General features: G+C 30.7%; 1 protein-coding gene across 1 annotated transcript; it reads left to right on the top strand.

Moving 5' to 3' along the window:
- Window positions 1-14651: 14651 nt before the first annotated feature.
- Window positions 14652-21775, top strand: LOC140919798 (uncharacterized). The gene is made up of 4 exons (XM_073366446.1): window positions 14652-14738; window positions 14828-14944; window positions 15032-15347; window positions 21720-21775. The coding sequence occupies exons 1-4, from the start codon at window positions 14709-14711 to the stop codon at window positions 21773-21775; spliced, it is 519 nt and encodes a 172-aa protein (XP_073222547.1). The 5' UTR covers window positions 14652-14708.
- The last annotated feature ends 261 nt before the right edge of the window (window positions 21776-22036 follow it).

Here is a 22036-nt window from a genome sequence, read left to right as displayed (position 1 = left end):
AAAAACTGAAGGGAAAGTTTATCTCTGGTGGAAAGAAATTCTACAATAAAGACAATAAATTTCATAAGAATCTACACCCTTTACCCACAATTTCAAAGGACAAGTAAAGGCAAGCTTCAACTAGTAAAAGTATGGGGTTGTGTGTAAACAATAGTAAAAGTATGGGTTTTATGCATTTGAATTAATTAATTTAGACATATGTTTTTATATATTCAAGAAATTAAGATGAGAGAAGAAAGAAACACTTTACATTTTAACCGTACTTTTGGGCCAGGGAGAGAATATCCGTCCATTTTTGTAGGTCCATTGTTTGTACCTCATGAAGATTATACCTTGCACTCCCACACCTAAACTTCTCACCCCCAAATCAAAAGTAAAAATACAATTTTGCCCTTTTAACCATCTTTGAAACCTTCAACTTTTTTAACTTCTCAACTGTTCACCCCCTATTTTGAAACTTTAGAAAAATTACATGAACCTTCTAAACTTTCAAAATCTTCGAAATAAAAAATAAGTGACACTCGAAAATTTCAAAGTTTCGAAATGACAATTTGAATTGTCTTTGTTGGATCTTCAACTTCACCTTCTTGAGCTTGGTGTCTCATACATAACTTGATCTCTGCTCTTCTGTTGGATTGGCTCCCAGATACTCAAAGTCATTTTCTATGATTTCTAACATTTCTTGAAATCCAAACAATGCTCGAATATGCATTCTCCATCTATCCAAATCTTTTCCATCAAAATATGGGTTGGAATTTTTTTTATTGTTTGCACTTGAACTCATCCTTACTTCACTTATATTTGATCCTCACACTTCACTCGTGTTTAATCCTCACACTTCACTCGTGTTTATCACTCTCTAATTTAGATCAATGGACTTCGCTCTAAATACCAATTGTTAGCTTTCAAGCTATTGCTTCAAGTGCAAGAAATAGAAAAGTAGAATAACATATGAGTTGTAGGACTTGTTTATTGAATAAATGATGTGTGTTATTTATACATGGTTCATTCTAACTGACCTCTAACTAATTAACTAACTAATTGAGTAATTAGTTAGTTATCACAAACAATTAAAATTTTACTTGAAGTACAAATTTTTTAATACCAAGAATGTTTTTGGTTTATCCTGATCAATCTAATTTTTCTAGAACGTTCTTGGTTTCTAACATTATGAACATTTCAATTTTATTATATTTGTAGTCTTTGTCATATATGTAGACATTTTTTTTTTTCGTTTTATATATGCTATTAACTTGGATGTTGTGAGTTTGTTCATAGATTCATCATTTGCAGTTTTAACGATTTTAACTTGTATTGTTCTCGATCAATGTAATTGTTATCAATTTGAATGAATAAATATTGTTTTTAGTCCAAAAAACTTCTCTTAGTCGACCATGTAAGTGAATTCGAACTTGACATATGATTTGTCATTCACTTAATTTTTGTACTTTTCTACAAAATTTTCACATCATTATTATTTAAATAAAAATTCCTTAAAAACACTCTAATGGTGTCTTCTTCAAAGCCAATATGGTTTGAAGTCAATGCAACGATTGACAACAGATTTGAGAATTTAAAGCCAAGATGGATTGAAATCAAAGCAACCGTCGATAATGAATTTGGGAAAATTCAAAGCTAAGATCAGTAAGAATCAAAGCAACGGAAAAGTCATTGATTAGAAGGAAGTAGAAATTAAAATCTAAAAATTGTTGTAAGAAGAACGTTGAAACATTTGAAAGTTTAAATTTACATCTATAAAAATTTCTCTCTATTAAAAAACAAGACATAACTTCACGAAACATCAATAAAATTTTGTTGATACAACATTCAATAATCGAACTACATTGAATATTTTATTTATTTTGTGTTGTGCTAAGTCTGTAAGAAACAAATACATATTCTCTCTTGAGAGTTACATAAAAACTAACAAAACACTTTTGTAATCTAGTTCGATAGTTGTTATTTTCCTCAACAGTTTGTAAGGTCAATTTGAAAATTGAGTAGACTTAACTTGTTGTAGTTAAGTGTCGTAATTCAGATTAAATTACTGGAGAAAATCATTTTAAGAGAAATGATTGAACGTAGCTACTGAATTAGTGGCGAACCAATATAAATGATTGTGTATTTTCCTTCTTTCATCTGCTTATTTACTATGCTCTATTATCACCGAGCATAAACACAAATTTTTAAGACAATAAGATCCAATTCAAACAACTCATTGTTTATGTTTCTTACCTTCAATTGACTTTGATCTTTATTATTCATGTCATAACTATATTAATTATTCGTTGAACCTCAAAGCAATCATAGTAGTCAGTTTATTTTTGTATTACTTTTTGTTGATATTTTAGTTTTTTATATTCACTGTCACGTTAATATTATTATTATTATTATTATTATTATTATTATTATTATTATTATTATTATTATTATTTGATGACTAACTTTTTTTTACACTCATTGTTCGCTTTAATTTTCAAATTATTTTTGTTTTACTTTTCGTTTGGTTGTTATTTTTGTGATTAAGTGGCTATTACAATTATAATATTAATAGTCAACTTCCTAATATTATATCTTGTCACGTCGTATTGCCTGGCTTTTGGTTATTTATTTCACTTGGACATACTATTGTCTTAGTTATCAAGTAAAGTTCGGATAGTTTTTGAGTCACTTGCGTAGACCATTTTCTTAGTTATAATAAACTTATTTTGTTATTACGTCTGTCAATTCAAAAATATACATGTGCTCGTCACATCCACGAATTTTGTGAGTTAGTTTTTATCCCTTAAAAGAATCATAATTAAATTTTCTTTTATTAAAAAATTCTACTTTTTTTGTGGGAATCTTATTTAATTATAGAAAATGCTCTTCCTATTCATCATGGTTTGGCTCTTGTCCCAATAGATCGTCCCAATAGATCGTATGCTTCAACATCATCCATTTTTGAGATAGTTAATTTAATTGGTGAGTCGTTACACACTCTTTAGTGGATTTCGATTTCTATGACTGCCGTTTTAATATCTTAATCAACTAACACCCTTTATAGAGTCTAGGTTAGCGTGTAATTGGGCCCTATAATCCAGCTTGCAAAATCCCGTGAACCATCGAATCTTTGAACGCGAGTTGTGCTTGATGCCATTAGGTTGATGACATGTCTGATTGGATTATGACTTAGAGGTGTTCAATTATAATCCAACATATAATAGCTTCGCAAATTTGGGATTTTGATAAATTTTTGTTTGATTTGTTTTTTTTTTCATTTTTTTTTTTTATACTAACTAGTGACGAAACTTACACTCACTCAATATAGAGAAAGAGATATATCTCAAGTTTGAACCTATATTCCAGTTGTTGGAATATTTCATTATTTTCAAATAATATTATGTGAGCAAATATTTTCATATCAATTATATTAACTATTTATCAATTAGGAGTCTTAATTGATTAGTGATCAAATTAGGTAATAAAGTTTGTTAGATTTTTATTTGGCAAACATACACATTTAATTATTTAAGTTTAACTTAATTTTTGTTTATGTCCTTTAAGTTTATTTATTTATTTATTTTTTTTTTCTTTAGATTTGGTCTTTTATGTTACATTCATTTGCACCATTAGTCTTTAAGAGATATTAAACTATCCATGCAGCCCTTTAAATTTGAAAATTTTATTGAATTAATATCATAAAATGTTAATATCTAATCAAAATACCACAATAAGTTGACTGTCCAAACTATTTCGCATGTTAAAAAGTTAAATATGTTGATTATGTGGATATACTTTTATCACCTTGTTTTTCATGCTATATGTGTATTTTTAAATTCTTGTTGAGAAAATCAATAAATATAGACCATTTAGAAATTTTGATTAATGTTTTATGAAGCATTAGTATGATGGACATATTGTTGCAGTATTTGGTATAGTTTCAAATTATTAGAACCTTTTAGTTGAACTACTTGTTGTCGAAATTGAAATAAATAACTAACGATTCAAACAAAATATAACTGAAAGGACCAAATTGGGATAAAACAAAATTAAATGATCTAAGCAGGAACTGAGTTAAACTTAAATGGCTATATATGTATTTTTGCCTTTTAATTCTGATAGTTAATTGATATACTCAAGTGTGAGTGAATATCACTTATTGTTCATTTGAGAATAAAAAGAACCTTATATAGCCACCACTCTATATATAGACCATGACTTTCAATATATCGAACACGCAGCATATTACCTTTTCTCCCTAAGTTTCTAAGGCTTAGAAAATACAGGTTGAGGAATAACCACAAATCAATGAATGTTCGCCATCTGTCTCTCTATATTTCAGGATCAATCCTTATAGATTCTTCAAAATCGCCGTTGAGAAACTATCAAAACAATTAAGCCAACTATTCATAATATCTTTTATAAATTAATATGATGTAGATTATAAAGTTATCAAGATTTTATGTTTGTTTTTTATATTTATAGTATGCTTATTTAACTATTAAGCTTATAAAATATAGTTTACGTGAAAGCGTGACTTATAAGATTAAGTAGTAAACTAATTCCAACATGAGTATCTCAAATGTCTTTGTAATTACTACTTGAATTATACTTACGAAAAAAATTATTTTTACATTTTGAATTGTAACTTATTCATCCCAATGTTTTAAAAATCGAACCAAACCACCGAGGAAAAAAAAAAGAAAAAGACAAATAATCAATTTAATATGATATAGGTGAGGGGATGATGTTCCATGGAAAGATCAATTCAATAAGTTGTACCATATAAGTTGGGCCCTGAGATTTCATATTTGATTGTTATTTTTTTTATACTTTTTTAATAATGAAGAATTTTTTTTTTTAATATTTATTGAAATAAAAATTAGTATATTTAATCTACCTTGTGACAAAGTAGATTACAAATAAAATTTTAAAAATTGTCTAATTTCAATTTTTGAAAAAATTATCTAAAGAGATAAAACAGTAATTACATAGATACTTATGACTATAAACTATGTATATATTAGTAGGGGTGTACGTGGGTTGAGTTGGACCGGTTTTGACAAAATCCAATACTCGACCCAATCGTTTATTTTTGGGTTGGGTTAAGTTCTAAACCCGTATTTTTTCCACTTAACTCGAACTGAACCGACCCGATCAAAAACGGATTGGGTTGACAAGTTATACATAAATAATAACCTATTTTTTATTTTACAGAAAAAATATATTGAATAAAAATATATTTAATACTTGAATGTCTCAAAAAGTATAAAATTTCAACCACACCATTTAATTCTTTAAAAAATCATCAATCTCTCACACACAAAAATAAATCCAACAATCTTTAAATAGATAAATAAATTCAACAACGGTAAATCAATAAAATATAAAAAATTATCAATTCTAAGCAATGTCAACTTTAAGTACAAGCTCTTAACAAGATTATAAGGCCAAAACAAATTAAATAATAAACTGCGAGAAAAATTCAGTATTTAGCCTAGACGCATGAACACCTTACATCAGCATTCATATAAAAATCAGTTATTAATAATATTTTATTATAACTAATTTGTATAAAAATCATAACAATTGTGAGCACCTGCATAACAAAAGAAGAAGGTGGACGACGACGCGACTTCAAGAAGCTGAAAATCTAAAGAAGAAAAGTAACGAAACCCTATTGGATTGTTAGGACTGCCAAACTTTTTTTTTTTTAAGAATATATAACTAGTTATCGGGTCGGGGTCTACGGGTCGATGAGTTTAAATTGTTAAACCCATTATCCGAACCAAATATAAGTGGATTTTCAACAGGTTGGGTCAGACCAAAAAGTGACAAGATACGTGTAAAAATCAGGTCGGGTTGAGTTGAATGATTGGATGGACGGATCAACCCACACTCATGTATATTAGTAGTACAATTAATTGTATTTAAATAAATTAATATTATTAAATTTTATTTTAATTTAATTGTTAAAACATCATTTTTTTTAATTTTAAAAAAAATCAATGTTTGGTTGTATGCATTCATAAGGATTTTTGTCATAGATTACTCCCCTATAAATTTAATGCTTTTTTTTTTTAACAAAAACTCATTCAATTTTCATTTCACAATTTATGGATAGGAATATGTTAGGTCAAAAAAGGTATATGAATGGACCTATTAAAAGCTTGATTCGTCATGACATATTTAGTAAAAAAGTAAAAAGATTAGGTCAGACTCAGACTTTCTAAAAAGTATATATTATATATATATATATATATATATATATATATATATTGTAATAAAAAAAAAAAAGACTTCTCATATTTCTATTATAACTATTTATTTTTCCTCTTTAAAAAAATATTATTTATATTTATGTAATAAAGACTCTTTATTTTAAATCTGAACCCCAATTTTTTGTTCCCACTTTCCAACGTCAATACCTATTCTTCTATCTCTAAACTATTGTGTTATACATTCAACATTTGTGTTTTATTCTTTTATTTTGTTTATAATTGTTGTTCATATATACATCAAGTTTGTCGTGAAAAGTGTTATGATTGTCCGGCTTAACAAAACTCATAGTTTTTATTGGTCTATTATCATTTTTAGAAATAAACAAAATATATTGTTTAAAAACTAACACAAAATAAGTTTTTTTTATAAACTAATAGGAAAGGTCATGCTTTACAAAAGGTTAGACCAAAAAGTTTAAAATAAATTATTTGATAGATAATAAGTTAGGTTTAGGCTTTAATTTTTTAAAGTAGGTCTGGTCTATTTAAGCAAAGCTCAGTCCAACTTATTCTCACTCCCATTCACAATATCATTTGTAAATCCAATGTTTCTACTTTTCAAAGTACTTAATCTACTTGGGGGTGACTTTATAAAGTTTTACTTTAATTAAAAACTAACATGAATGAAATGATTTAATTTATATACACTATTAATATAACTTTTTTTTACACAAACATAAATCAGAACAATCTAATATTCAAATATGTTTGACTTGTATAGTAACCATCTTTAACGTAATAGACATAAATAATTGTAATGTGCGCATACAAATTAAACTTGAGAATGAGACGAGATGATATTATATGTAACATTTGGTTAAAAATATGAGATAAAACTAAAAACAGTTTGACAATGTATTGAAATAGGATTTAAGAATATATAACTATTAAAATTTAATTAAGGTATAACTTTGATAAGACAAAACTATGTAAAAATAATAACCATTTCAATATCTCACTTCTCAAGTAAAATAAGATCGAAGGTAGAATAATCCATAAAAGAATGTAGAATAAAGTTTGCTCACGGGCTAAATAATTCGACCGAGACATAAACATACAGATATAACTAAGCATCTTAAAATTAGGGTGTTATACTCGTTCAACACTTCAATTTTTTTTTTTTTTTTTATTTCTTTCTTCTCATCATACCATTTATATATTATATCTATCATATTACTATCTTAAGTTATAAAAGAAGTATATGGTGTACATTCACTATGCCAAAAATGACATTTAACAGCGCCCATTTTACAGCGCTTGCTAAACACAAGCGCTGTTGTAATTATATTTTAAAAATAACGGAACCTATTACAGCGCTTTTGATTCAAAGCGCTGTAAAACAAGCGCTGTAGTAGGTCATATAACGTTTGCGCATCACGTTATAAGGCTTTTACATCGCTTGTCAAAAAAGCGCTGTAAAAGGAAGCACTTTCGCGTAATAGTTACAGCGCTTTTTTCACAAGCGCTGTAAAACACATGCGCTTTCATTGAATTTAACTACCTATTACAGCGTTTTTTTCACAAGCGCTGTAAAACACATGCGCTTTCATTGAATTTAACTACTTATTACAGCGCTTTTTTCACAAGCGCTGTACAATACATGCGCTTTCATTGAATTTAACTACCTATTACAGCGCTTTTTTCACAAGCGCTGTAAAATACATCTTTAAAATAATTATATACGTTGGAAACCCTCATATCCTCTACATCTTTCAAATAATTATATACGTTGGGAACCCTAATATCCTCTACGTACTGTGCGGCCATCTACGTTGTCTAAGGTATTTTTTACACATGATCTGTTATGTTTTGAAATTGTCAAAAATTGTCAAAAACTCATACCACATGATCTGTTCTGTTTTGAAATTGTCAAAAATTGTCAAAAACTCATACCACATGATCTGTTCTGTTTTGAAATTGTTAGTTGATATTGGTTTCTTTTTGAAACTTGTTGATATGTTTTGAAAGCTTATTATTTTTGTTACTGCATTTATATAGGTGGTATAATATGGATAGGAAATGGATTTCAGCCAATCGATTGTCAAAAGAGTATGAAATTGGAGTGAAGGAGTTTGTTGAGTTTGCAGTGAAGAATGCAAAAGATCCAAATAGAGTAGTTTGTCCTTGTTTAAAATGTTGTTTTGGAAAACGTGTTAGAGAAGATGAATTAGAAGGACATCTAGTATGTAATGGAATTGATCAAAGCTACACATGTTGGATAAGACATGGTGAGAAAAAAAAAGGAAACATTAATTTTGAGAATAGTTCTACATATGCTTCAACTGATTTCGATACAGATACATATGAGCCGGACCGAGTTGATGAGATTGCAAAAGCAGTTGAAGAAGATCTTCGAGATTGTCCTAAAATGTTTGAAAGTTTGTTGAGTGATGCAGAGAAAGAATTATATAATGGTTGTACTAAATTCACAAGACTGTCAGCGATATTAAAGTTGTACAACTTAAAAGCGAGTAATGGATGGTCTGATAAAAGCTTTACGGAATTATTAACACTCATAAAAGATATGTTGCCAGATGATAATGAACTTCCCAGTCGAACCTACGAGGCTAAACGGATTTTGTGTTCTATTGGAATGAGTTACGAAAGGATTCATGCGTGTCCTAACGATTGCATTTTATTTCGAAACGAATATGAACTACTTAAGGCGTGTCCGAAATGCAATGTCTCTCGATATAAGAAGAAAGAATCTACTCCAGCAAAAGTCGTGTGGTATTTTCCTATAATACCAAGATTTAGGCGCATGTATCGCAGTGAAGAAGATTCAAAACACTTGACATGGCATGCAGATGAAAGAATTAGAGATGGAATGTTTCGACACCCTGCAGATTCCCCACAATGGGCAAAAATTGATCACGAGTATCCTGAATTCGGGATAGAGTCAAGAAATCTAAGACTTGCACTTTCTACTGATGGAATGAATCCACATGGTCTTCAAAGCATCTCACATAGCACGTGGCCTGTGATTTTGGTAATATATAACCTACCTCCATGGTTATGTATGAAGCGTAAGTTTATGATGTTGTCTCTGTTAATTTCTGGACCCAAACAACCGGGGAATGATATCGACGTATACTTGACTCCTCTAATCGAAAATTTAAAAAGTATGTGGGAGACAGGTGTGGAAGTTTATGATGGGTATAAGAAAGAATGTTTCAATTTAAGGGTTATGTTGTTCGGCATAATTAATGATTTTCCAGCATATGGTAATTTATCAGGATATAGCATTAAAGGTCAGTGTGCATGTCCTATATGTGAAGAGAGTACAAATTGGATGCGGTTGAAACATTGTAAGAAGAATGTGTTTCTTGGACATCGTAGATTTTTACCTTATAGTCATCAGTATCGTGGGTGGAGAAATGCATTCAATGGAAAATCAGAGGAAGGTAAAGCTCCTTTAGCACCGACTGGATATCAAATACTTGAAAAAGTACAAGGTTTGACCAATAAATTTGGCAAACCTTTTGCGGGAGAGCTGGTGAAAACTGGGTGGAAGAAAAAGTCAATTTTCTTTGAATTGCCATATTGGAAGTCATTGTATGTAAGACATTTCCTCGATGTGATGCATATTGAAAAAAATGTATTTGAAAGTGTTATTGGTACGTTACTCAATGTTCCAGGAAAGTCTAAAGATGGCGTCAATGCAAGATTGGACTTGGTCGATATGGGAATAAGAAATGAACTGGCTCCAGTAAAGAAAGGAAATCGCACATATCTACCTCCAGCCGCTCATACTCTATCTAGAAAGGAAAAAATTGTTTTATGTAAATTTCTACACGAAGTTAAAGTTCCAGAAGGATACTCTTCGAACATTAAAAATTTGGTTTGTATGAAAGACCTCAAGTTAAAAGGTTTGAAGACCCATGATTGTCATATTATAATGGAGCATTTGCTACCAATAGGTATACGTTCCATTTTACCTGAAAAAGTTCGACTAGCCTTAACTAGATTATGTTTCTTCTTCAGGGAAATTTGTAGTAAAGTGATCGACCCTCAGAAATTACCGACATTGCAGAGGGAAATTGTTGTTACTTTGTGTGAGCTTGAAATGTATTTCCCACCATCGTTTTTTGATATAATGGTTCACCTTACTGTTCATCTGGTTAAGGAGACACAACTTTGTGGGCCAGCTTATATGAGATGGATGTATCCGATAGAACGATATATGAAAATATTAAAAGGGTACGTAAAAAGTAGAAGTCGACCAGAAGGTTGTATTGCTGAACGATACATTGTTGAAGAGGCTGCTGAATTTTGTACTGAATATCTGTCCAATGTTGAATCCATAGGGCTTCCCATGTCTCGTCATTCGGGAAGACTATCAGGAGAAGGGATAACTGGAAGGAGACTACTGACTATATCAAGGACAGAATGGGAGCAGGCACAATTGTATGTTCTGCACAATGATGATGAGGTTCAACCGTATGTTACAATACACATTGATCAGTTATCTCGTTTGAACATGAATAGGAATCAAAATTGGATAACTCGAGAGCACAATCGAAGTTTTGTAACATGGTTAAAAAATCACATAATGTCAAAATTTGATATAGACCCCGGATCAATTTCAAATAGATTGAGGTGGCTAGCAAATGGTCCGAGCTTACATGTCTTTTCTTACACTGGTTATGTTATTAACGGCTACACATTTTATACCAAAGAACAAGATGATCAGACCACTATGCAAAATAGTGGAGTCACTCTCGTAGCTGAAGCGATGCATGTCTCAAGTGCAAAAGACAAAAACCCAATATATGCAAATCTATCATATTTTGGGGTTATCGAGCGCATATGGGAGTTAGACTACACAATGTTTCGTGTTCCCATATTTGGTTGCAAGTGGGTCGATAATAATAATGGCGTTCGGATTGATGAGTCAGGATTCTTGCTTGTCGATTTTAATAGGGTGGGATACAAAGACGAGCCTTTTATTTTAGCGTCGCAAGCTCAACAAGTGTTTTATGTCACTGATCCTTCTAATGATAAATGGTCTGTTGTCCTATCGACCAATAAAATAAGTGATGATAACAATAATGATGAAGATGTTGGTAATGATCTTTTATTTGCAACATCACAACAACCACATGAAATTGATTCAACTGATGATGGTTTATATCTTAGAGATGATCATGATGAGGGAATTTGGATTAATCCATCGTTTCGTATTGTAAATGGACAAACAAATGTGAATGTCACCAGGAAAAGAAGAAGGGCATCTTAATGTATATATATGTTTAATTGTTTTATATAAGCTATGCATGTAATCTGAACTGTGTTATTGTAAATATGCATGTAATCTGAATTGAGTGTTTTATACTAAGTTCTGATTAATTTATTTTCTGATTAATTTATTTTCTGCTTATATTTAGCTTGATTTGAGTGTTTTATACCAAGTTCATGTAACAATGAGTGTTTTATATTTAGCTTGATTTACATGAACTGAACTGAATATAAATTAGTAATTTACATGAACTGAACTGAACTGAATAGAGAGATTCTCTTTTGCTCAGTGCATATATATATATAGATTCTTCAGAATACTCATTTCTAATAATTCATCATCTCCTAAAGTATTGTGATAAAGACAATGATAACAATATTTTTAATCCAATAAACAATGATAAAAATGTTTTTAATGTCATCCCAACCCAAATAAACCAAACACAAAAATAAAATAAAGAGACATTTTACAGCGCTTATCTTAAAAAGCGCTGTAAAAGATCCTTTTAAAAATAAAATAATGAGTGTTTTATACCTTTTACAGCGCTTTTCACACAAAGCGCTGTAAACGACTCTTTTGAAAGTGAGTAAAAAAGACATTTTACAGCGCTTATTTGACAAAGCGCTGTAAAAAAGCTTTAAAAATAATATTCATCAGACACCTAATTTCTTCAAACACCTTGTACGCATCATGGGAATCCAAAAAACATCAGACACAAACCCATTTCTTCAAACACCTTGTACGCATCATGGGAATCCAAAAAACATCAGACACAAACCCATTTCTTCAAACACCTTGTACGCATCATGGGAATCCCCAAAAACACCAGACACAAACCCATTTTTCGCAACATGGCAATGATCCTGAATACCAATTAAGTTTCGATTTAAGAAGGAAAGAGAATGTAAAGAGATAAAAAGGGTGTTGAGGTGGAGATTGAATTGTGAAAGAGTAAGCTTTGATGTTTGTGAAGAAGATGCATAAAAGGAGAAGAGTTTGGTGAAGAGGAAGGGATTTTTGTGGTGACCAGTTACTACTATGTGGGTTTTGCATGCATGTTGAGCTTGTTTAAAAAATAACATAACATAACAAAACACAAAAACAATAAGGCCTTTTACAGCGCTTATTTGGAAAAAGCGCTGTAAAAGAGCCTTTTAAAATTAACATAAAGAGACATTTTAGAGCGCTTATGTGGAAAAGCGCTGTAAAAGGCTTTAAAAAACATTCATATAACATAATAACACACGGAGGTCTTTTACAGCGCTTATTTGGGAAAAGCGCTGTAAAAGAGCCTCTTAAAATTAACATAAAGAGACATTTTAGAGCGCTTATGTGTAAAAGCGCTGTAAAAGGCATTCAAATAACATAATAACACACGGAGGTCTTTTACAGCGCTTATTTGAAAAAAGCGCTGTAAAAGAGCCTTTTAAAAATTTAACTAAAGAAGCCTTTTAGAGCGCTTATGTGTGAAAGCGCTGTAAAAGGCATTCATATAACATAATAACACACGGAGGTCTTTTACAGCGCTTATTTGAAAAAAGCGCTGTAAAAGAGCCTTTTAAAAATTTAACTAAAGAAGCCTTTTAGAGCGCTTATGTGTGAAAGCGCTGTAAAAGGCATTCATATAACATAATAACACACGGAGGTCTTTTACAGCGCTTATTTGAAAAAAGCGCTGTAAAAGGCATTCAAATAACATAATAACACACGGAGGTCTTTTACAGCGCTTATTTGAAAAAAGCGCTGTAAAAGGCATTCAAATAACATAATAACACACGGAGGTCTTTTACAGCGCTTATTTGAAAAAAGCGCTGTAAAAGAGCCTTTTAAAAATTTAACTAAAGAAGCCTTTTAGAGCGCTTTACAAAATAAGCGCTGTAAAAGGCTTATAAAAAGCGCTGTAAAAGTGTTACGTATATATAACAGTTACCTCTTCAGTTTCCTCTTCATTACGTAACCTTCATCTCAACCTTCATTTCTTCTCTTCTTTTGCAAACCCTATCATCCCGTCCTTTACGAACCTTATTTCCACGATCATCTCCTTCATTTCGAACCTTATTTCCATCCAAGATCATCTCTCCCATTTCACACAATATATTTTCATTGAAATACGTAACCCTCATTACGTATTTCTTCAAACCGTATTTCTGTGAACCATATTTCTGTGAACTTTCTGCAAACCCTCTTTTCTTTGCATTTCGTCTTTCTTCGAACCATCATTATTCAGGTATTGATGTTATTAAATTTTTGTAATCATTAGAATGCATGTTGAGCTTTTTTAAGATATACTGATACATGTTGAGTTTGTTTATAATAATGCATGATCCATGTTGAGCTTGTTGATGTTATACTAAAGTGCATGTTGAACTTGTTGTAGTTAAATGGATACAAACAAAGATTTAGAAGTTCAAAATGAAGAAGTTGGCACCTCTAAGACTTACGAAAAAGAAGTCAAACGTGGTGCAACTATCATGCAAAGGGTGATTAAAGCACGGAGCAGTGGCATTAAATTTGAGGTATACTATATATACTCTGTTTGCTGTGTGTTTTTTTATCTTTTTTTAGGGTTTAGGGCATGTACTTACTATATGAGTTTATTAGGTTGGCTGGAACGAGAGTGGTCAGCCAGTTGACCCCAACAGCTCCATGTTTGTAAGCTACATTGGGGCTGTTGTTCGTCAAAATGTCCCAATAACAATAGACAACTGGAGAGATAAGGCGTTGAAGGATGCCAAAGATATCATCTGGAATGACATTCAAGTAAATATTTTGATCTACTCTTTTGTCATTTATAATTTTTTTTCTGTAAAATACATTACTTATAATTGTTTTCATTGCAGACCACTTTTGTTCTTGATGAGGAACGAAAGTCATATGTTTTGAGAGTTGCTGGGAAAATCCATCGTGGATTTAGATCCCATCTCTCAAATTTCTATCTAAAAGATAGAGAAGGAAACACAAATGCTGAACCTCCAAAGATATATCAACATTATATATCAAAGGATGAATGGAGTGCATTTGTTTCCAAACGTTCTGACCCGGCGTTTGTCGTAAGTGATTAATTTATTAGCATTTGTGTTTTATTATTCATATTCGTAGCGTATTTTAAATTTTTACACAATTGCTATTTTTTTTTTATATAGAATATTAGTAAGGCAAATCGCGAACGGGCAAGCAACCCAAAACACCCATACAAGAAATCACGTATGGGATATGCACGCCTTGAACAAAAAATTGTAAGTAATTAAACATCACTTGTAATTTGTATTATAAACTATAGTGTGTAACTAATTTGTATTATTTTGTTTATGATTTTAACGAATAGAGAAAAGACACCCAAGCCGATCAACCCTTGGGTCGTCATATCTTATGGAAGGAAGCGCGTGTTAACAAAGAAGGAGTGGTTGATAATGAAAATGTCAAGAAAGTTGTAGAACTTTGTGTAAGTATATTATCACTTTAATATTTTTTAATATTGTATTTTAAAAATGCTATTGAACTTATCTTTTTAATGTTACATGTATTTTAGGAAACTATTGAACAAAGTTCTGAAACTCAAGAGGGCAACAAGGATACGTGCAGGGACATTCTTGGGAAAGTGTTTAATGTCCCTGAGTATTCCGGTCGAGTGAGGGGGAAAGGATTTGGCGTAACTCCCAAAAGCTTTTTTCCTCAAGAGAAGCGCCAAAAACCTTCCAACGAGGAAGTATTAGAGAAGCTCAGAATCTTATCGGAGCAAGTGGCACTCTTGGTGAATACGAATAAAGACAAGCAACTTCCGGTTCAGCTCCAACCTGAAATACAAATGGAGAGTGAAACCGGGAGTTGCAACGTCGGTTTGAAGAGTATTCCCGAGGTAATTAATTACTTACTACTTACTTGCTTATGTAATTACTTATGTATTAAACAAACTTATATATTAACTGTACTTATGTTTTAACTATTGATGTAGGGTGTCACTACATGTGTCCTATACTTGTCCTCGCCGACTCAACGGAAGGTGGGAAAAGGAATATTGCACAATACTTCGGGAGAAGTATTGCACAATATTCCGATCCCCGCGGGCCATGTCAAAGTATCGCCTACGGTTGCTTTCGAACCAACTGCACCGTTGCCCATACCGGACAACGATGGAGATATGAAGTTCTTAAGCGACGCTATTGGCAGTTACGTGGCATGGCCCACACACCTTGTTGCCCTCGAAAAAAAGATTCCCAAGGACAAATCAGTTACATCTCCCGAAAAGGTTTGTCACATTTATTGCCTAAGGTTTTTTATTTTTTCAGATTCAATAAACTAACATTTTACCTCATTTTTGTAGGTCCAAATAAATAAACCACCCCTACAGCCAAAAAAAGGCAGCAGACCTCAAAAATTGGAGGTTAATAGGGCTGCCAAACTACAAAGGCTGGAGGGTAATAAAGCTGCAAAACTTGCAGCAACAAAAAATCTGGATCGGGGAAAATCGGTCGCTGCTGCTGCTGCTCCTAATAAAAGTCAGCCACGCCTTGGTAAATACGGGGCGTGTCTTGACATCCAAATAAAAAGGAACATGGGCAGCAGCAACGATTCGCCCATTGTACAAATGAATCAAGACATCTTTGGAGATGAGTATATTGAATACCTCGAAAAGGAGCAAATGTACGATCTTCTCGAACATAAGGAGCTGAGTGTTACTGTAATCAGCTTGTACATAAGGTAAAAAATACTTTTAATTGCATTTATTTGTAATTAATTAAATGTATTGGTAATTAATCTAGTTTAAAATTTTCATTGAAGGTTTTTGTACGAGAAGGTCGTGTGCACGAGGAAACTGTCAAATAAATACTCATTCTTGTCTCCGCATAAGATGTCGATGTTCAAACTCGATCCAGACAATGTAAAACACTACATTGTAGATATGTTTTTAAGAAATAAAGAAAGTGATAAATTGTTCTTGGCACCATATAATTCAGGGTACGTAATTTTATCTTTTTTAATTGATGAGAATTTAATTTATTAGTTGTCTATAAACAAAATTGCTTAACCAATTTTTTGTTGTTGTAGGGCACATTGGGTGCTATTTGCAATCAATGCGGTCTCTGAAGTGATATACTATTTGGATCCCGTGCACGGCGATTACACCAATCACCCCGGAATAAAGAATATGCTCGACACGTAAGTAATATTCATTTATTTCTTACATATATATATTTATATATATATATATATAAATATATATATGTAAGAAATAAATGAATATTACTTACGTGTCGAGCATATTCTTTATTCCGGGGTGATTGGTGTAATCGCCGTGCACGGGATCCAAATAGTATATCACTTCAGAGACCGCATTGATTGCAAATAGCACCCAATGTGCCCTACAACAACAAAAAATTGGTTAAGCAATTTTGTTTATAGACAACTAATAAATTAAATTCTCATCAATTAAAAAAGATAAAATTACGTACCCTGAATTATATGGTGCCAAGAACAATTTATCACTTTCTTTATTTCTTAAAAACATATCTACAATGTAGTGTTTTACATTGTCTGGATCGAGTTTGAACATCGACATCTTATGCGGAGACAAGAATGAGTATTTATTTGACAGTTTCCTCGTGCACACGACCTTCTCGTACAAAAACCTTCAATGAAAATTTTAAACTAGATTAATTACCAATACATTTAATTAATTACAACAAGAAAAGCGCTGTAAAATGCAGACCCATAATATGAAATTATGGGTGGGCATTTTACAGCGCTTTTTTGAGAAAGCGCTGTAATATGCACCCCCATATATGAAATTATGGGTGGGCATATTACAGCGCTTTTGTGAGAAAGCGCTGTAATATATATGCCCACCCATATATGAAATTATGGTTGGGCATATTACAGCGCTTGTTTGAGAAAGCGCTGTAATATGCACACCCATAACTCATATAATGGGGTGCATATTACAGCGCTTTTTGTGAAGAAGCACTGTAAAATGTGCATAACAAGCGCGCGTTGTATTTACATGTTTTATTGCGCTTTTTTAAAAGCGCTGTTGTATCATTTACAGCGCTCGTTTCCACAGCGCTTATTTTTTTTGAAAAAGCGCTGTAAATGGCTTAAAAAAAGCGCTGTAAAATGCGTTTTTTCGCGTAGTGATTCATAGTTTTTCTTTAAAATTTTCAAAAAGAAAAGTTAAAAACAACAAAATTTATAATAATATATGATAGTAGATAACGCCAGAACCAAAACTTGGTATCAGGGGAAACAAAAAACTCTATGTAGACTTCTCCAAATTGAAACCAAACAAAGCATTGTTGTTTTTTTTAATAGTAAAACACCACTATGATAGAATAGGGTGACCTCCTATTGAGACATGCTCTGGAAAAGTAATTATTTGTGTTAGAAATTAGAGTATGTTAATGTGTTAATTTAAAAATCATTGAAGTTTCATATTCAAAAATTCTCATAAGTAGTTTTCAACTCTATAAATACTAAAATTTCACATTAGATAAAAAATATATGTGAGTTTGCTTCCATCACTATCTAATGAGTTTCAAACTCTTGTGAAAAGTACACAAAAGTTAAATGTCTTTTCCAACTTTATCTTTTCTCCCTTTTCTATTCTGCTCAACTTATTTTTGAGTCTCTCCTCCCCTTTCTTCCCTTCGATATTTATGAGCGATGTTGTACTGTTGTCCCTTTGATTTTTTGAGCGGTTGTTATGTTGTAATCCATTCGATATTTAGAGCGGTTGTTATGTCATAGTCCCTTCAATATTTTAGAGTTGTTTTGTATTGTAGTCCCTTCGATATTTTAGAGTGATTTTGTATTGTAGTCCTATCAATTTTTAGAGCGATTGTTATGTCGTAATTTCGTCGATTTTTGAGTGATTCCAATACCACTATCCTTTTAAAGGGGTTTTATGCGTAGTTTTGTCGATTTTTGAGTGGTCTTAATATCACTATCCTTTCAGAGCGATTTTTATGTCGTAATCTCATCGATTTTTTGCTGGTCCTAATACCACTATAAACTATTTTTGTGTCGTAGTCTTTTGTAGCAGTTTGTGTGTCGTAGTCTTTTAGAGCGGTTTTTTGTGTCGTAGTCCTTTTGATTTATGAGTGATCATATTATCATATTGTGAGTCCTTTTGATTTATGAGGGGTTATAATACCATATTGCGAGTCTTTTTTATTTATGAGCGGTCATAGTACCATATTGCAAGTGACTTTAATCGTCATATTGAGAGTGTAATTCTAGAACGATTTTCTACGTCTAGTGGAACTCCGATACACTGAATTTGATAGTCTGTATTTCACAATTTGGACAGTACTACTCAACTCAGTAATATATTCGGTGACATAAACTAATTTTGAAACAGTTTCCGAAACTCAAAAACACCAATTTATTAATTAGTCAATAGTCATACCATCATTGCATTTGTAAAACACATTTTCATATGAAATTAAAGATGTAGGTACTATGCATGTATTTATTACAAGGAAACCCGAAGATAAAGCAAAAGGAATTCCATAATGAAGAAATTCATGATAATTAATTTTTCACAAAGCGGAAACACTATTTTGATAGATAATGTTCTAGTTGCTGGGTTCAATAAATAAAAGCAACATTTTTCTAAATTTTTCGGACAAAACGGAGCAAGCAGAGTACACCGTTGTAGGAACCAATGATTTTTGGTCCGTTTTTGTGGAAGTAAGTGTCGTCGTTGGGCAAGGGTGATGGAGGTGTTGTTGTTTTGTTGAGATAAGTGAAGGTGCATTTTGATAAAGATACCATCATAGATAATTTAATTGAGACGCGTCAGACTAAAAATATGATATTTATTTCAGTAAAAGATTCGAATTTATGTTTTATAAAAAAAAATATATTTTAAATTATTGTAATAAATATTTTTGGTCTAAAAAATTATGGGTTTAGTATGATTTTAGCCAATACATTTGTTTTCAAGATTATGTCCTTATAGGTTATAGGAATCAAAAGTGAAGGATAAATACCTTCAAAGCCTGAAGAAAAAAAAATGAAGGAATTTAAAATTGTATGGACATAATTTGAAAAAAAAAAATTGCAAGGACTAGGATTTAGGTCCAAAACAAAGCTCCATAATGCTAAAAGTTTTGTTCACAATTTAACTTAATTTAATCAATTAACAGGGAAATTTAAAAAAAAAAACTTAAAGTAAACTTATGCATACAAAATTTTATTGATTATTCAAATTAATTAAACAATAAATAAAAGTAACTTAATCGATTAACTATAAGGAAAAATAAAAATAAGAGACTTCTCATTATTCTATATTGCTAATGTCTTTAACATTTAAAATCTATCAAATAGGATTCAAAAATAATCAAATAAAAGTTGGGTGTTAGAATAAAGATTTTGTTTTCTCACGAGAATCGAAAAAGTAAAGACAAAAAATTGAAAATAATCGAGAAACAAACATGTAAAATTAATATAAAAATTTATTTCAAGCATAATTTTAATTACCTACCTTGTGAGTTGTTTATGAATGTGTATGTAACTAGTATGTTGAATGTAACTTTCAGTTTAATAAAAAAAATATAACTTTTGTGTACCAAAACCTCTACTTTGGTGGCCCCATGGCATTGTTATTTTAGCTCTTATTAATATGTATTTAATTGTGTATTTTTCTATTCTTTTTTTATGTGTAAAGTGTAAATTTCTTGTATTGTTTCCCTAATGTAGTGCTTGTAGTACTATATTGTAATAGCGTTTTGGAGGTAGACTGTCATGCTACGTTATGTTTACTATATAGTCCAAAATTTGAGTTAAGATTACCCATTTGCCATTAACCCATGATGCTACAGTTAGTGTAGTAGAGTATGCTATAGTAGGATCCTAATTTTAAATAAAATTGAATTAAAGAAAGTTTGATGTATTTATTTTAAATTTTGAACTAAATATATCAATTTTCTTTAATCTATTTTTATTTATACTTTGAAACAGAGAGAGTATTAACTTTTTGGATCTTGTTATTATTTGTAATTTTTTGTGCTCTAAACCATGAGTTAAGATAAGCATAGTGTAGATATTGTAATCAATATCGCCTGTAGATGACGAAAAATAACAATTTGTGTTCGTGTTATGCTACAATAATAACAATTTATTTGATATCACTATGTATTAAATAGTATATCACAAAACAATATCAATTTATTTAAATTGTGTTATATTATAGTCTTACTATTTGACAAAATGATTATAGTAATGTCATATTTGTCAATCCCAAATTGTAGAGCACCTAACCCCAAAAATAAGAAGATGAATAGCAAGGAAGTGAGGAGCGGCTAAGCCACTAATAAACACATAATTGCTGAAAAATGTAATATAGCCCTCATTCCATGAAACATTCCTAATTAGAAGTAAAAATCACATATCTAAAGCAAAAGCATAGTTTGTAATTTGTAAGTTGTAAATACAAACAAACTTCATAGATAGAGATGATAATACAACTTGTACATATTTTAACTTGAGTAAGAAAACTCGTTTTGATCGAATTCAAGTACAGGTGTAGGTTTGCTAAAAAATAAAACTCGAAGACATCAACAAGTTTAAATGTGTTGATATTCACTCCATATTCATCCGTTAATAAAATCAATTATTTTTATTTTTAAATTTTATATCCTTGTACATATTCAATATATATTTTATATATTATAAATTTTAATCTTTGATCCATAAAAAATATGATATTTTAATATTTTTTAATTTTATATTATATAATTATTATTATTTTATATATATATATATATATATATATATATATATATATATATATATATGAACGAGTGCAATTAATAATAATAATAATAATAATAATAATAATATAATTAAAACCAAATCAAACAACTGCAACCCACTTAATTTTTTTTTCACTTTACTTTTCCTTTTTTTCTCTTTCTCAAGAGTATACACTCCTTAAACAAGCATTCTCATATTTTCACAAGTTCTTGGGTAGAACTTTCGGGTTAGGGTTTGTGCTCTAAGCAATGGGAAAAGTACCCATTTATAGAAAGATGTTTATTGATACTCTTTGAGGTAAATACACAACACTAATGTTAGTATGAATCTCTAGAAAAAATATAGTTTGTTTAAATATGTTATTTTTATGTTTAAAGTAGATTTAAATGATTTTTATGGTTTCTTAGAGTTAGCTAAACTCTAGAATAATTTTTCTAAAGTCTTAAGAATATTTTGATTCTTAGAATTATCAGCTGATGTCCTGCCAACTACTCTGAGAGTTGTTAGAGAACAAGCTTAAGCGATTCTCCTTAGTTGTGAGTAGACGACGATCATTGTCATGTTTTTATTATGTTATAATTATTATTTTACTCATTTTCTATGTTAAAGTATTTATTTAATAAAATTTGGGAAACACAACCATTGATTTTTTCTCGATTTCATTCTTTATTTATTTTCATGGTCTATATTATATAATATGTTTGTAGTTTGATTTAATTATGAGTTATAAAACATTTAAATATCGAATTGATGTACAATTGAATATGTTTTCCATGAGTTA

This window comes from Cicer arietinum, chromosome 3 (genome assembly GCF_000331145.2).
Source record: "Cicer arietinum cultivar CDC Frontier isolate Library 1 chromosome 3, Cicar.CDCFrontier_v2.0, whole genome shotgun sequence".
NCBI lineage: Eukaryota > Viridiplantae > Streptophyta > Magnoliopsida > Fabales > Fabaceae > Cicer > Cicer arietinum.
The sequence above is the reverse complement of the archived record's forward strand: the minus strand, read 5'-3'. Positions and strand labels throughout refer to the sequence as shown.

Coding starts and splice junctions, on each gene's coding strand:
- LOC140919798 (XM_073366446.1), top strand. CDS start 14,709: ATGGGATATGCACGCCTTGAACAAAAAATT. Junction 14,739..14,827: donor CACGCCTTGAACAAAAAATT/GTAAGTAATTAA, acceptor TTTAACGAATAG/AGAAAAGACACCCAAGCCGA. Junction 15,348..21,719: donor TTGCAACGTCGGTTTGAAGA/GTATTCCCGAGG, acceptor TTTGATTCTTAG/AATTATCAGCTGATGTCCTG.